The sequence below is a fragment of the Condylura cristata genome, unplaced genomic scaffold, assembly GCF_000260355.1.
Source record: "Condylura cristata isolate star-nosed mole 26May11 unplaced genomic scaffold, ConCri1.0 scaffold00024, whole genome shotgun sequence".
NCBI lineage: Eukaryota > Metazoa > Chordata > Mammalia > Eulipotyphla > Talpidae > Condylura > Condylura cristata.
Genome location: NW_004567125.1, coordinates 31,958,941 through 31,975,064, shown reverse-complemented (window position 1 = coordinate 31,975,064; position 16,124 = coordinate 31,958,941). Strand labels below are relative to the sequence as shown.

Here is a 16,124-nt window from a genome sequence, read left to right as displayed (position 1 = left end):
CAGAGACAGTCATGGCTTCACTTGACATGAAAGCACAGGTGATGTGTTTGACCAGTACTTCTGTCCAGTCACCCAGAGCAAGGTACAATAGCCAGATGGCTATTTCGGATGAAAAAGAGATTCTTTCAAAAATGAAAGAAATTTTGATCTTAATTTGGATTCCCCCTAATGCAAGCTCTGATTCAAGGATTTGAGTACAAATTCACTTAAGACATAATCTCAGGTGACAATAGCATTAGGGAAGCATGGGAGTGGGTGATCAATTTCCTGCTGTGGTAACCCAAGGGCTAACCCCTCTAGGCATCCTTGAGAGACTACAGAACACACCCTAGGAAAACCTCATCAGGGTGGTGAACCAAGAGTTCTCTTTCAGTAGGCCCTGTCTCTTGTCTAAGAGGACCCCAGGGCATCAGTTTCCTGTAGTTCACGTTACCCTGTAGCAGGTGGATCTGCTACCTCGGTGACCATGCAACTCCTGGGGCGTCAAGGTACTGGTGGTAGAGGTGATAAACAGTAAGCTTTATGGAACTGTCAACCAAATGCAGAAGCTATCTTGCAGGGAGGCTATGGTGTATAAAGTGGGATAGCAAACACAGTGGGGGTTCCTGTTTCAGGAGAAAATGGGGAGAGCTGACTAAAGTGACCTAACCTGTGCTGGAGGAGCTGCCCTGGTCGGGATCCATAGACAGCTCTTCCTTTGCCTTTCTGGTTGATACAGGATGACCATGGAAGGGGACAACCTCACCCAAGTCTCTGAGTTCCTTTTCTTGGGCCTCTCAAAGGACCCCAAGCAGCAGCAGCTGCTGTTTATACTCTTCCTGAGCATGTACCTGCCCACAGGGCTGGGCAACCTGCTCATCATCCTGGCCATCATTACTGACACCCGACTCCACACCCCCATGTACTTCTTCCTGGTCAACCTGGCCTTTGTGGACATTTGCTTCACCTCCACCATCATCCCCAAGATGCTGGACAACCATGTCACAGGACACAAAGGGATTGCTTATGCTGGGTGCCTGACCCAGATTCTTCATCTGTTTTATCTGTATCGACTGCTTCCTGCTGGTTGCCATGGCTCATGACCACTATTCTGCCATCTGTCACCCCCTGCACTATGCCATGTCTGTGACACCACTGGTCTGTATCCTCCTGGTGACAGCATCCTGGACTGCAGCCTTGGAGAATGCCCTGACCCACACAGGTTTCTAATTTCTTCTGTGACCTCAGCACTATGCTGAAGCTGGCCTGCTCTGACACCTTTTTCAATTATGCAATAGTGAACACCATGGGTACACTGCCCCTATTTTTCCCCTTTGTGGGCATCCTGGTCTCCTACATATACATCTTTGCTGCCGTGATGAGGATCCCATCTACAAAAGGCAAGTGGAAAGATTTTTCCACCTGTGGCTCTCATGTCTCTGTGGTGTCCCTGATCTATGAGACACTCACTGGGGTTTATTTCAACCCCACATCCTCCCAGAAGGACACAGCTGCTGCAGTGATGTACACCGTGGTCACCCCCCCTGCTGAACCCCTTCATCTGTAGCATTCTCTCTCTCTCTCTCTCTCACACACACACACACACACACACACACGGGTTCTACGTAAGTGAGTGATTCTGTTTCTTTAAATCATTGAGACCAGCTTCTCCATGTCTAGGTCTTATTAATTTCCAAGGATATGATTGTTGTCTAGAAGGATAAAACTTCAAACTCTATATTGGACAGAAAAAAAGAGCACGGGAGGCAAACTGCATCAGAAAGTCCTATGTATTTCACACATTCCACACTGGGTTAACCTACCTGTGAGGGAGGTGGGAAATGTGATCAGCCAGATGTCTGGACTGTACTTCTGTTATTACAGAATAAAAACGTGGGTTTTTTGTGAGGAGTTAGTAGTCCACCATACATCCCTGCAGCTACCAAAATCACACTCCTTCCCACCCATGGAATCCCCTGACACCTGACTGTGAAGAAGTCCTACTGTTCCAGAAAGATGATCCCATTTAGTTTGTATCCCAAAATCTGACTAAAACACAGGATGAAATTTTTATCCCAAAATTTAATAATTTGTAAGCTAAAAGACCATTTGTTTGAAACTTCCATTACCCAGTGTATATTAATCACAATAATCGAATAATAAACCCTGTGGGGCAGGGTTTATTTAAAAATTAGGGAAAAGCTTTCATTTTTCACCATTGAATAGTATGATGCTAACTCTAAGTTGTCACATATGGCCTTTATTATGCTTTAATGGGCATTTTTATCATCGATGGATTTTATTGTAAATTGGGTATTTTGATCAAAATTGGATCTTATGAAATGTTTTTTCCTGGATCTATTGACATGATCATGAGGATTTTGTCCTTTCGTACTGATGTGGAAAAATTGCTTCAATTGATTTGCACAGGTTGAATCACCCTTGCATCCCTGGAGTAAATCCCATTTGATCATGGTGTATGATTCGTCTATTGTTGAATTCTGCTTGCTAGTATCTTGCTGTGGAATATTTATATCTAAGTTCATTAGAGAGATCTTTCTTTTTTTTAATGTCTTCTGTTTTTCATATCAGGGAATTGTTAGCCTCATAAAATGTAATTCTTTACCTTCCCTTTCACTTCAGTATTTTAGAAGAATTTGCTTTAAAGCAGAGTAAATTCTTCAGTTCTCTAGAGAGACTCCACTGACCATTTTCACTATGGTCTCTGGTTTTGCCATCTATAGCATTTTTCTTTGTCCATTTACCCTTTGTGGCCACCCCTGAACACAGCATGGAAGGATATTCCCTTATTGAATCAACCTCGTATCCAGATCAACCATCATAGCCAGATTTCTCTGTGCAACCAGGGAAGTGATTCAGTTAATCACTTAATCCTTTGTGCTTTATCTCCTCATATGAAAAATAAAATTAATGTGACTGGAACCAACATGCAGAGTCTGGGAGCTGGATTTGTCCTAAAACCTATGTGACCCTGCAGAGACCCTTAGAGAATTCCTACCTCTACCAAGAGTGGAAGCTGATCAGCAAGTATGGACTTTGGAACACAGGTGAAGTCTGGAGGGTCAAATTTACCTAGGCCAATGTCCTCAGAGCTGCTCAGGAGTCCTGACACTGGAAGAGGAAGACCCAGCCTCTGTTGGAAGGCAATTCCTTGATGCACCACTTGTCAGGATTGGGGTGCTAGAGGAGGTCAAGTTGAAGCTGGGCCCAAAGATCAGGACTTCTTGGAGAGACTCCTGCAACCCAGGTCTTCAAATTGGGCATTTCATCCTCTCATGTCCTGAGGTGTCAGTGCCGCAGTGGGTCCATGAGCAGGTGTTGACCACCTGGCCCCTCACTGCCAACTGGATGCCCAGAAGCACTTCTCCCTCTGCTCTCATTATGGGGTCACCACCCTGCCCTGTTAAAAAAAAGAATTCAAAGAAGGGCCTGGGTGGGGTGCCTGCAGTGATGAGGAGGAAGAGTAGGTGCCTTGTCCCTTCCTGGGCCAGTAGAGTACATAGTTCTGCAGTCAGGTAAAAAATACAGCAGTGCTTAAAACAATATATTAAAAACAACAACAACAACAACTAAGATTATAGCACCTAGAACATAAGGGTGTTGAAGGAATTAAATGAGATAATGTGCTTACATGACTGATAAACGAGACTAGTTTAGGCGTTAAAAGGTTAAACATATTTAATGTAAATGTGTGTCTTGAGAAAACACAACTAGCACCCCAAGCTTATACTAGGATGAGTACAAAAAAATTATCGAAAAAATGTAATTATATATATTTATTACATCATTCTTCATTTTTGTATAATGTATGCTTTTTCATCTCTGTTATGGCCCCATGAAATTCTACCACTAATTCACCCTTGTACCTTGTGCTCTTCCCACTCCTGTTTTTTTTTTTTAATATTTATTCATATAGAACTGGGGTACAGACCAGAGATGCGGAGGGTGAGAGGGTTCACCAGAGACAGAGCGGGGAGCAGAACAGGCAGATCTACGAAGTACACTGCTGAGGGGAGCAGCGGGCGGGTCAGGAGAGGTCTGCCTCGCCATGTGGATCTCCTCCAGGGCAGGTGGGAATCGAACTCATGCGGAAGTGGCTTAAGCTTCTTAGTGCTGTGCTTTAACCCGCTGCGCCACCAGGGAGGGCCCCCACTCCTGTTTTAATTCTACTTCCCTCCTCAACCCCCACAGAATGTCTCTGATTTATATTTGCCCATTGATTTTCATATTTACTTTATTATAATTACATTTTCCTTCTGATCCCTTATTTGGATCCTTTACATTCTTCCTAAGAGTGAAACTATCCAGTATTTTTATTTAACTTTCTGGATTATTTCACTAAGCATGATCCCTTCCAGCTCCATCCATTTTGCTGCAAATGGCATGAGTTTATCTATTTTGATTGCTGATTAATATTCCATTGTGTATATATATATCACATCTTTTTTATACAGTTATCTATTTTTGGGCATTTGGGTTGTTTTCTTATCTTACCTATTGTAAAAAGTGCTGCAATAAACACAGGGGTGCAGATGACCTTTTGAGTGAGTGAGTTTTTTTCCTAGATACCTAGGAATGGAATTGCTGGATCATATGGAAGTTCCATTTTTAGCAGTTTGAGAAAACTTCACACAGCTTTCCATTTTGCATTCCTATCAGTAGGAGAGTTCCTTTTTCTCCACACCCTCACCAACATTTATTGTTGTTAGTTTTTATTTTTGATATGTGCCATTCTCACTAGCATAAAGTGGTATCTCATTGTGGTTTTGATTTGCATTTCCCTGATTACAAATCATGTTGAACACTTTTTCATATGCCTATTGGCCATTTCCTTTTCCTCTTTAGAGAAGTGTCTTTTGGCTCTTCTGTCCATTTTTTTGTTTGGATTGTTTACTTCCATAAGCTTTTTATGACTCTTTGTGATCAGTCACTTATCATTAATGTTGTGTGCAAAATTTTTCTCCTGATCATTGGAGTGTCTTTTTATTTGGTTAATGTCACTTTTGCTGTACAAAAGTTCTTTAAGTTTATGTAATCCAGATGTTTATCCTTTCCTCACTACCTTTGCTTTGAGTGATGTGTCTTTAAAGATGTGACTGAGGTGTATGTCATGTAGTGTTTCACCTAATTTTTCTTCTATATAGTTGATGGTTTCAGGAAATACATCTAGTTCTTTAATACATTTTGAGTTAGTGTTTGTGCATGGTGTGAGGTGGCAGTCTAGCCAGTTCTCCAGCACCATTTGTTGAACAGACTTTCTTTGTTCCACTGCATATTCTTTGTTCCTTTGTCAAAGATCAGTTTTTTTGATTAAACTATGGGCTTATTTTCTATTGTCTATGTGTCTGTTCTTGTTCCAGTACCACGTAGTTTTGATTATTATGGTTTTGTAGTATAGTTTGAAGTCTGGGCATGTGAGACCTCCATTCTCTTTCTTTTTAGTCAGGAAAGCCTTGGCTTGGGTTATTTTGTGTGTGTGTGTGACTCTGTGTGAATTACATCAATTTTTGTTCTATTCCTTTGAATATTGTCATTGAAATTTTTATTGCAATAGCAATGAATCTGCAAATTGCTTTTGGTAGAATGACCATTTTAATAATATTAACTCTTCCAATCCATGACCATGGGATGATTTGTTTTCAAACTATATCTTTTGTAGTTAAACATGATTATTACAGACAAAGAAAGGCTGGGTTCTCTCTTTTTTTTTTTTTTTTTTGATCCAGCCTGCTATTCTGTGTTTTTCTATTGATGACTTTAAGTCACTTACATTTAGAGTTAATATTGATACACTAGCATCCATATTTTCCATATTGTTTGTTTTATTGTGGTTCTATTCCTTACCCTGTTCTGTTCTTCCTATTAATTCCTCTTTTGGTTTTAGTCTAGGATTCCTTATTTATTATTTTTTTAAAATTTTTTTTGGTAGTATTTTTTAGAGTGGGGATTTAGTAGTGATGAATTTATGGAGATTTTGTTTGTCTGGAAGGTTTTCATTTTTGCATTATAGAGGAAGGAAAAATTCCTGGGGAAGAGTATTCTTAGTTGGAATTTGTTGATGTGGAGTTTTGTTGAATATATCCCTCCATTCTCTTCTTGCCCATAGTGTTTCTTTGGAAGAGTCTAATGTCAGCCTGATTGGTTTTCTTTTGTAAAACCAGGTTATCTGTTTCTTCCCCATGTCAGTTTCATTAATTTTTCCTTATCTTGGATCTGTGGTAATTTAATGTTATGTGTCTTGCTGTAGCTTTCTTTTCACTGTGGTAATTTGGTGTTCTTCTAGCTTCCTTTTATTTCTATTTTAATTTCCTTCTTCATGCTTGAGAAGTTCTCTTAAATTATTTCCTTGAACAATTTTTCAGCTCCCTGATCTCTCATCTCGGACACCTATGACTCTTATATTTTCTGTTCTCAGCATCAGAAAATTCTTGAAGTGTTTTTCATTCTTTTTATTTTGTAATTCTCTTTCCTTTCCTTTCCTTTTCTTTTTGTTTTTCTTTCTTTCTTTCTTTCTTTCTTTTTTTTTTTTTGCTGTTTTTATGTCTGTACACCTGTATCTTCAAGAGTACTGATTCTTTCTTCCATTTTTCTATTCTGTCTTCATGGCTTTTCCTAGAGTTCTTGGGCCCTTCCACTAGTCCGTTCACTTTCTTTTTTTTTTCTTCACTTTTTTTCCTTCACTTTCTTTCTCTTTCCCCTTCACTTTCTTTCTCAGTTCATTGATTATATTTCTATAGGTTTTTGCATTTTCTCTTACATTTTTAATTGTTTTCACAATGGCCTTTTTTAATTCTTATTCTGTTTGTTGGAGATATTCTTTTATGTCCATATTACCAGTTTCTGGAGGTTGACTTTCTTTCTGTGGTGTATTGTTTCTGGAAGGGTTGCTTGATCAGTTGTATTTTTTTTCTTTACTGTTGTTAGCCTTTGACTTTGCTTTGCTTGTAGTGTCCCTGTACCACTGGTGCTGGTGGGCATGACTTCTGATTTTTCTTGCTGAGGTGTGGAAATGTTTGCTTGATGTCTGAGCCACTGTGGCTGGATCCACGTCTGGACACTCTTTGATTATGGAAGATATTGTCCTTACCTGTGCTTTTCTCCAGGATCCCCTGCATTTCTGGGAGGGGATCTGACATCCAAGCCAATAGTAGTCAAGAGTCTCAGCAACAAACTGAGGCCTAGTCTCTGGGTGGTACCTGCAAGCTGGGTGGGATGTTTTTCTCTGTGGAACTACTAGGGCCCTCTAGGTGTGTCTCAGAAGAATACCAGTATTAAAAGAGAATAAGGAGTGAAAGAAGGGATAAGAGGGAAGAGGAGGATGATTCAGAGAGGTAAAGGGAAGGGAGGTGATAGAAAGAAGTAAGGGTCGTATTGGGGAGAGGAAAGAGGAGGAAGAAAGACAGGGGAAGTGACAGAGAAGAGAAAGTAGTAATAATGTTAAGTGGGGGAAAGGAGAAAACTAGAGGAGACAGAAAACAGAGGTGGTAAAAAAGGAAAGGCAGAAAAGACAACCAAGTGACCAGTAAGGGAACACACAAACAAACGAAGATGTAAACAGGTAGGGGAGAACTGCTTCTCAGACCTCTGATGGCTCTCAGTTAGCTAGTCCTTGCAGTTTTGGTCTGGTCTGCTGGCGAGTGGCTTACGAATGGGTAGAGTAGTTCTCCCAGAGTCTGCTCTCTCCCTTTTGGCATATTGAGGGAGGATATAGAATGTGATTTGAGTTGAGGAATGAATTGTGGAGTGTCCAACAGTCTCTCAAAGTCCCCACTGTGGGTTCGGTGCTCTAATCCCCTGAGGTAGTTGGGCAAGTGTGGGTGCTCCTGAGGTCTCCTTCCACCTTAGGGTTTGTGGTATCTAGAGGCCCCCAATATAGGACTGGTCTTACAAGTTTCCTCCTGCTGCCTCTCCTGCGTGTGGTTAAAAAGTACCTCCTTCCTGGAATAACCTCAGCTCAGCCTCCCGGTTTCAGGTGTAAATGGGTGGTGATTTTGTTCTGACCACTAGGTGGCGGCAGAGACGTCTCCCGGAACTGGCTTACTCCTGCAGGTCCTGGGAAGGGTGTGTGTGTGTGTGTGTGTGTGTGTTGGGGAGGTGGGTGTTGGAGAAGGCCACAATGAAAGGCTCCTCAGCCAGCCCCTGTCTGCCCTCCTGTCACTTTCTGTGCCTTATGATGTTCCAGGATTCTTCGCGGCTTCCAAACTTTTTCTCCTTCTCTCCTAGGCAAAGTGTGCTGAGGGTGGGGAGTGGGTAGGAGGGTTGTGGGTCATTGATTTTCTTTTCTTCTTTGCCCTGTTTTTTTGTTTTTTTCACCTTTCCTCTGCTTTAATGGGAATACCAACTTGGTCCAGTGCCAGGAATACACAGCTACTTATCCCTATTAGTTGCTATGTGGGAGAGTTCAGTCCTCAGTATCCCTTTGTAGCCATGTTGGTGATGTCCAAAGAAATTATTTTAAAATAAAATAATCCCACTGCATTTGCCAAATTTCCATAGATTGGGTGGGTTAACCAACATGCGTTTATTTCTCACAGGTTTTTAAATTGTACTTTTTTTTTTTTTAATTGAGGTAATGTTGGGTTACAACATTGTATATGATGTAGGGGTACAGGCTCACACATCTTCAGATACATGTTCCCACTCTACATCTCCAATAAAGCTCCCATAATCCTCCACCACATCTATTGAGTCTGAGACTCAATACCTACCTGTTTGGTTTCCACAGCGGCCCTTTGTTTTGCAAACCAGCCATCTTCTTGCTGTTTCCACAGGAGACAGAGAATGTAAGTTTTCTTGTGTCTCTCATTATTAGAGTACCAGTACCACTCACCAGAGAGCCACACTCAAGACAAAAATACCTTCCAAAGACTCCAGTTCCAAAGGCCATCCCACTGAAGACTAGGGTCCACCATATGAATTTGGGGGTAATTCACATCACCATCAGTCACTGTGATGCATCCAAACAAGAAGTGTCTCCCCCTCCACGCAATTCAAGTCCAGATGGAGCCTACACTTCTGCTCTTGTGAGGCTATAAGTTAGCTGATGGGCTCTCCATAGTGGAATCAGAAAACATGTAGTGGGGAGCCAAGAGTTTCCTTCTCACCGGTGGTGACCAAGCACTATCTGTGGAGCCAGACTTCTACCACCCACTCAGCAATAATTCGGAAGCATTCTCCACTGGAACTGTACCAGAGAGTCTAATAAAAAGATAGGACTTACATTATCCTTCAGAATGAACAGGCCATACTTATCATTATCAGTGGGGACCCCATAGGGAGATGGGTTGACCTTGACCCTTGCCTACATTCCAGGGACTACCTGGCATTTTAGCACATCTATCCACAAACTGCAATAATCAGAAAGCCTACCTGGCTAGCTGGGCCACCCAGCAGAACCTAAAGGTACTGTCAAGGCAGGACCAAGTGTGAACAGTGCTGTCTTTTTGAGACAGGTCTTGCATAATAACTAGAAGCACCCTTACCCCTCATCCCACTTCAGGTTCCCTCCCAGCCTAGCTCTACTTCACAGTTCAGAATGGCTCAGAACTCCAGAGTTTGCACTCTTCCCTCCCAGGTCTGGCCTGACACCTACCAGGCACCGTGGCTGAGCTTCTTACAACTGTGCTCAGACATTAGCCCACAGATCACCACTGAGGCAGCAGCCATGTTGACAGTCAGTGCACAGAGGGCCTGCTGAGCTCCTTCTCTGGACTATGCCCGACCATGAATCTCCTCCCTTCCCCAGCAGTTCCATTTGTGGAAGCTGGGGCAATCACTCAGTGAACCAACCCCAGCACATGGCCAGTATTATTGGATCCTTCTTATAGGAGTGAGGGGCACCCAACCCAGCTGACATAGTGCCTCTAGATCCCCCCTAGCCCTTGTGTCCACCACCTGGACTTCCTGCTCCCAAGGCCCCAACCAGGCCAGGTGAGGTGGGGACAGACATCACTGGTGCCCACCAGACAGGATGGCTGAACCCAGAGCAGAGTTGGGGGAAGGAGAGTGCAGACATTCTAACTTAACACTGTGATATGACGGGGAGGTGGCGTTGGGGTTGGGACAAAGGGTGTTGTCTATTTTATGGCTGAATCTGCACAGAGCTGGTAGCAGCTGGAAGGAGAGGATGGAAACAGCCCCCTCTCCCCCCAAACACACACAGCTTAGGGGCTTTTGTAGGTTGAAAATAAACTTATTGTATTCTCCCTGGTTTTGAGACTGTGTCTCTACTGCTGGACTTTTCCACTAAGAAGTGGAGGGAAAAACAGACTATATCCTCCTTAAGTGGAGACAGGCTGGACAAGAGGGGACAGGACAAGATCCAGTTCCTGGAGGCCAAGTTCCCATGCTGAGTACAGGATTGCTGAAGCCCCAAATCCACCGTTGACTGTGTCCCCTTCACGTTCACATCACCCCACTCCCCAATATACTCATGGGGAGATGAGCCAGGGCACATCCCCCAGAGGGGCGCTCTGGACCTCACATCCCTGCGGGCACCACCATCACCATTCACTGCATTTCTTCAAGGGCCACCAGCTCAGTAGGGTTGGGATTTGTGCTGAGTCTGTATCACTTCATTACCCTACTTTCCTCCTCCAAACCCTCACAGAGCTTTGCCTAGTGTTCCATCTTGGCCTGGGGTGCTATTGATACCATAACTTCAGGTTTTCAGGCCTAGTCTCCCAGCCAGAAACAGATCCCAGGCTGCAGCGGCAGTGTTAAGTCCCAGACACTAGACCACCACAGTTGGCGTCTCATGAAGCTGCAGCAGGAACTCCTCAGATGCTCAGGCAAGCACGCAAGAAGAGACAAGTGTGTTTAGAGAAAGAAAAGGTTTACTAAGGTGAAAAAGAAGAGAAATAAAGGAATTCCCAGGCCTGTGAAGCGAGGCCAGGGAGGGGCAAGGAAGCCGATGTGGCGTTGTGCTTCAGGGAATATAGACCTTCTTTCCCTAATGAATCTAAAGTTCTGTCAGCCTCTCTGTGATTGGTTAGTTCTCAGTGGTCTCAGGCTGTGCAGCTCTGGGGATCTTCCTGCCTCACAGCCCTTACCAGACAACCCCCCTTTCTATAGCCCTTGTCCAGGAATATCTACTGTCTTTGGTCCTGGGTGTTTGATTAACCCCTTTAGAATTTGTTGCCCTTATCTTTGAGCTTCCTTCATCCCTTTTGTTACCTTTATTTCAGAGGCCTCTTTTAACTCCCTGAAGTCCCTGCCTGTGCTTTCCCTGAAGCTGCCTAATTAACCCTAACTGGCCCCAGGACTCACTGCCAGGTGTAGAAGTTCAGACTCCCTTATGGGCCCTCCCACTAATTCCTCAGCGCTGACAGGCTGCAGTTGACCAGAGGCACCTTCACCCAGCCCTCCTGGTTTAGGTTACCTCCCTCCTCCTCGTCAGCTTTCTACCGGTCTCCATGAACATCCACTTCCACCCTTGGGGCCTCATGTAGGCACCGCGTGTGTAGTCACTGACCCACTGTGCACGCTGCCCTTCACAGGAGACCCCTGGTGAGCAACAGCCTTCCATTTAGGGTGGAGGCAGCCGCCACCCTGCCAGCTCCAGGGGCACCCCATGGGCCATCAGAAGCCCAGACCTGCTGGGACTAAAAAAACTTTGACTTGGACTGCCCTGTGTCTCTGGCCAATGGGCTTCTCCTCTAGCTGCACAAGCTATAAGGGCAGCAGGGGGAGAGGCAGTGGGAGGGGCACCCCTTCGTGCAACTCCCCTATACTGAGGCCAAAACGCGTCTGTTTCTGAGGCCAGAGGGATTGGTGCTGTCTTGAATTCTGTGCCCTCCCACTGCATAGAGGTCCGAAGCCTGCTGTTTTCAGAGAACTTGATCTGAATGGCCCAGTGACCTAGAGGGCTGGAAATCCCCTCCTCAGATTCCCACAACCAAAGCTTCCTTCTATGCCAACATCTTGTAGCCCCTTGCCAGTATATTTTCCCTATATAGTTATAGTGTACAACTTGGTGAGGGCTCCCCCCGAAGCCTCAAACTGTTAAGGGGAAGGATTTTCTAAAGGAACTCTGCAGAGTTTGGTGGACTCCAACCCCTACTCCAGCTTTCTGGACTTTACCTCCACTCTAGTGATTGGAAACTACAACTCCCAGAAGCACCAGGGAGAGAACTGCGAGGACCCAAGGGCGGAGCTAAGCAGGAATTCTGGGAATTTGGGGGATAAATAGGGAGCCATTTTGTCCAACGGGCTCTCTCACTTGGGAAACAGCTCTTGGGACCACACCCCAGTTCGCACTGCGGTGCCCTGTAACAAAACCTGCCCACTCAAAATAGGTTATGCCATCCACTGCGTCAAGACAAAACATCTAAGACCTTTTGTAACAGGGTGGTCCCCAGGAAAAGGGAAGGTTCCAGGTTCCCTGCCTGACCCAGAAGGAGGGTGGAGCTGAGCAGAGAAAAGAAAAGAGAAGGAATCCGAGGAGGAAGGAAGCAGGATGGAGAGCCAGAAGGAGACCTGAGGAAGCCACATGGAACAAAGGGAGGCATATGAAGAAACTGTGTTTATTTCTTGGGCCTGGACTGGCTGAAAGAGATGTGGGTGAGAGACCCATATTGATTCTGATTTTGCTCTTTTCCCAGACGTGTCTGGCCATTTCTGACCCTTTTCTATGGGCCCCAGCCAGAGGTGCTTTAAGTTTGTGGTGGCCTTTTAGGCCTTGCTTTGCTTTAGACCAGTCCCTTTTGGGTAGACTTTTGCCCATGGGGGGATGGGTAATTTCAGGTGTTTGATTTAGAAGTTATATTCTTTGTCTCCGTATTGTATACTCACTGTATTAAAGTTCCCTTTCATTAAAGTCTTATATGTTTTCTCTTGATGCGGCAGATGGTAGAACCTATTTAGAGCAGGCAGGTTTGGGGGTTCAGTGGTGCCACTCTCTCCGTGCCCTGTAACAACTTAATGGAAAGGAATTTTAATACAATTAATGTGCAATATAGAAAAGTTTCTAAAGCAAATACCCAAAATTACCCATCCCCTCGTGGGTATAAGTCCACCCAAAAGGGATTGGCTCAAAGCAAGGCCTGAAAGCCCACTACAAGCCTAAAGCACCTTCTGGCAGGGGCCCATAGAAAAGGTTCAGAAATGGCCAGACAAGTTCTGGGAAGAAGAGCAAAATCAAAATCAAGATAAATGCTGCCAAAGTTAGCCTCCCCATGAGTGTTTCACCCACATCTGTTTCAACTAGTCATGGACCAAGAAACAAGAGCCGCTTCTTCACATGTCTCTGCTCCATGTGCCTCTCTCAGGTCTCCTCCTGGCTCTGCATCCTGCTTCCTTTGTCTTCAGTCTCCTCTCCAGATGCTTCTCCTCCCTGCTCAGCTCCACCCTCCTTTGGGTAGAGCAGGGAACCTGGAACCTCCCCTTCTCCTGGGGACCACCCTGTTAGAATACCATCAAGTAAATGTCTTCACTTTATTTCAGGGTAAGTAAGTTTCAGGATAATTGGTATATGTACTCAATGGAAAACTTATTAGAAAAGGGAGGAAGCCAACGTTATCAGATCGAAGCAGGCTTTATTTGATAAATGCCTATGAGAGGTGATTCTTGGCAGCTACAGAGTGAAAATTGCAACTTGAAATTTGGAGAATGTGCCCTTCTAGGGTCAGGTTACTGCTGGAATGTTTTGGTGTGTATAAGCTTGGAGGGCTCAGCTGCAGTTATTTACTGCTGTCAGCTTATCTCCAGCTTAGCTTATCTACGGTACCTTGGCACCAGAGTGCCGGTTGTACAGTGGGGATGGGCCAGTGAGTGTGCTCGTCAAAACTAAGACTTTTGTTTCTGTATATTGCCTCAAGTAGGCTGGCCATTTAAACAATGTTATGTCTTAGAGACCATGAAACTGGAACATCTTTCCATTTCTGTGTGAGTATTTCTTTTCAAAATAAACTTTGTTTTCAGTGTATAGATCTTTTACCTCCTTTGTTAAGTTTATTTTTGCATTATTTTTTGATAATAATTGTAAATGGGATTATTTTCCAAATTTCTCAGTTCATTGTTTAGTACTGTGGTTGTTGGGGGGGGTGTTATTACTAGAGGTTAAAAACTAAGTCCCCATTCCTTGCCTAGCAGGTAAATATGGGAGGATTGTATAGATAGAGGGGATCCATGAGGTTGCTATGGGACCTGGGCCATAAAGTCACCTTGACCATGAATATGGAAGCAGGACCAGGACACATCTGTGTCAAAGGTCAACACCTAAAATCAGATATGCCAGGTGATTAAAGACAGACTCCAACCCTTCTCAGGGTACAGACAACTTCTGTCTTGCCAGCTGCTCCTCTCAGCAATGTATTAATAAATCCACCTTTCCTGTTCTTGACTCTGTCTCTGGTGAATTATTCCACACAGTGTCTCTGACCAGCACTCCATCCTGCTCCGAATTGATTCCTGATTTCTGCAACAGATGTTTTCCACTATAATTTTCATTGACTTTGTAGCTGTCACTTTACAGTACTTATTAGTAAATATTTAGGGTTTTCTTTGTATGTTATCTTGCCATATACAAATAGAATCAATCTTATTTTTTCTTTCCCTAATGAACTGCATTTATATCTTTTTCTTGTCTAATTGCTCTGATAGAACTTTCAATGCAGTTTTTTTGGTTTTTTTTTGAATAGCGGTGATAAAAGAAAAGATCTTTTCTTGTTCCTGATTCTCGAGGAAATTTTTCATGTTTTTTCCACCTATGAATATAATTTAGCTTATTATCTTGATGTATCTTCTTCCTATTCTCATTTTGTTGAAGTTTTTTTTTTTAAAGATTTATTTATTTATACAGAACTGGGGTTCAGACCAGAGAAGCAGGGGCAGTGAGAGGATTCACCCGACACAGAGCGGGGAGCAGAACAGGCAGATCAACAAAGTACACTGCTGAGGGGAGCAGCGGGCGGGTCAGGAGAGGTCTGCCATGCCATGTGGTCACCTCTGGGATGGGGAATAGAACTCTCACTGAAACTGCTGCAGCTGGGTAGCAGTGCTGTGTCCTAACCCATTGTACCACCAGGGAGGGCCCCACTTTGTTGAAATTTTTATCATAAATGGATGTTGAATCTTGTCAAATGATTCTTCTCATCTATTGATATGGTTATGATTTTTAGCCTTCTGTTAGTTGATGTAAATATTTTGGACCATCCTTATATTGAAAGACTAAGTCCCATTTGCTTTGATATACAATGCTTTTTAGGTACTGTTAAATTTGGCTTGCCAAGATTTTGTTGAGGATTTTTATAGTAGAGATGTTGGTATATAGAATTCTTTTTGTTGTAGTTATATGCATGTCTGCTTCTTTGTATCTGCTTTTTGTAGCTTCATAAAATGCGTTTGGAAGCACCCCCTCCTCAATTTTTTAGAAATGTTTCAAAGAGATAGGTATTAGATCTTTTTAAAAAGTTTGTGCTTCTACAACCATATTCCAGAGACATTTTGTGGGGGTTGAGTGGGGAATGGGATAAAAAATGGGGGTGGAGGGTGGGGAGGGAAGCGCACGGGATTATGGTGATGGCACACGGGTGACTTGGTGATGGGAAACCCGCGGGGATTACAATTGAGATTTTTTAAAATGTACAAAAGGATGTAAAAATAAACTGTTATAAAATAAAATTAAAAAAAAACTTTGAAATTCTTAAAAAAAAAGTTTGTGCTTCTAGCCACAATAATCAAAACTGCATAGCACTGGAATAAGAACAGAAATACAGAGCAGTGGATTCTAATAGAAAACCCAGATATAAACCCACAGGTTTGTGGGCAGCTAATCTTTGACAAAGGAGCAAAAAAGATACAATGGAACAAAGAAAGTTTGTTCAGAAAATGGTGCTGGAAAAACTGGGAAGCTACATGCAAAAAAAAAGAAACTTAATGAAACTAGATCACTACCTTGCACCATACACAAAAATCAACTCCAAGTGGATTAAAGACCTACACATAAGAATGGAAACCATAAAATACCCAGAAACAAAAATGGGCAAAACACCACATGACATACACTTCAGTTACATCTTTGAAGCTATAGCACCCAATGCAATGATAGTGAAAGCAAAGATAAGTAGATGGGACTATATCAAGTTAAAGAGCTTCTGGACAGCAAAAGAGACATTACAAAAACA

At 43.3% G+C, this 16,124-nt stretch overlaps 1 protein-coding gene across 1 annotated transcript; it reads left to right on the top strand.

The window, feature by feature from the left end:
* The first annotated feature begins 725 nt into the window (after positions 1-725).
* On the top strand, positions 726-1,546 carry LOC101623573 (olfactory receptor 1F1-like). Its single transcript, XM_012728933.1, is given in 3 exon segments — positions 726-1,024; positions 1,026-1,196; positions 1,198-1,546. Coding segments are annotated over 3 exon segments (819 nt in total).
* Positions 1,547-16,124: the final 14,578 nt, after the last annotated feature.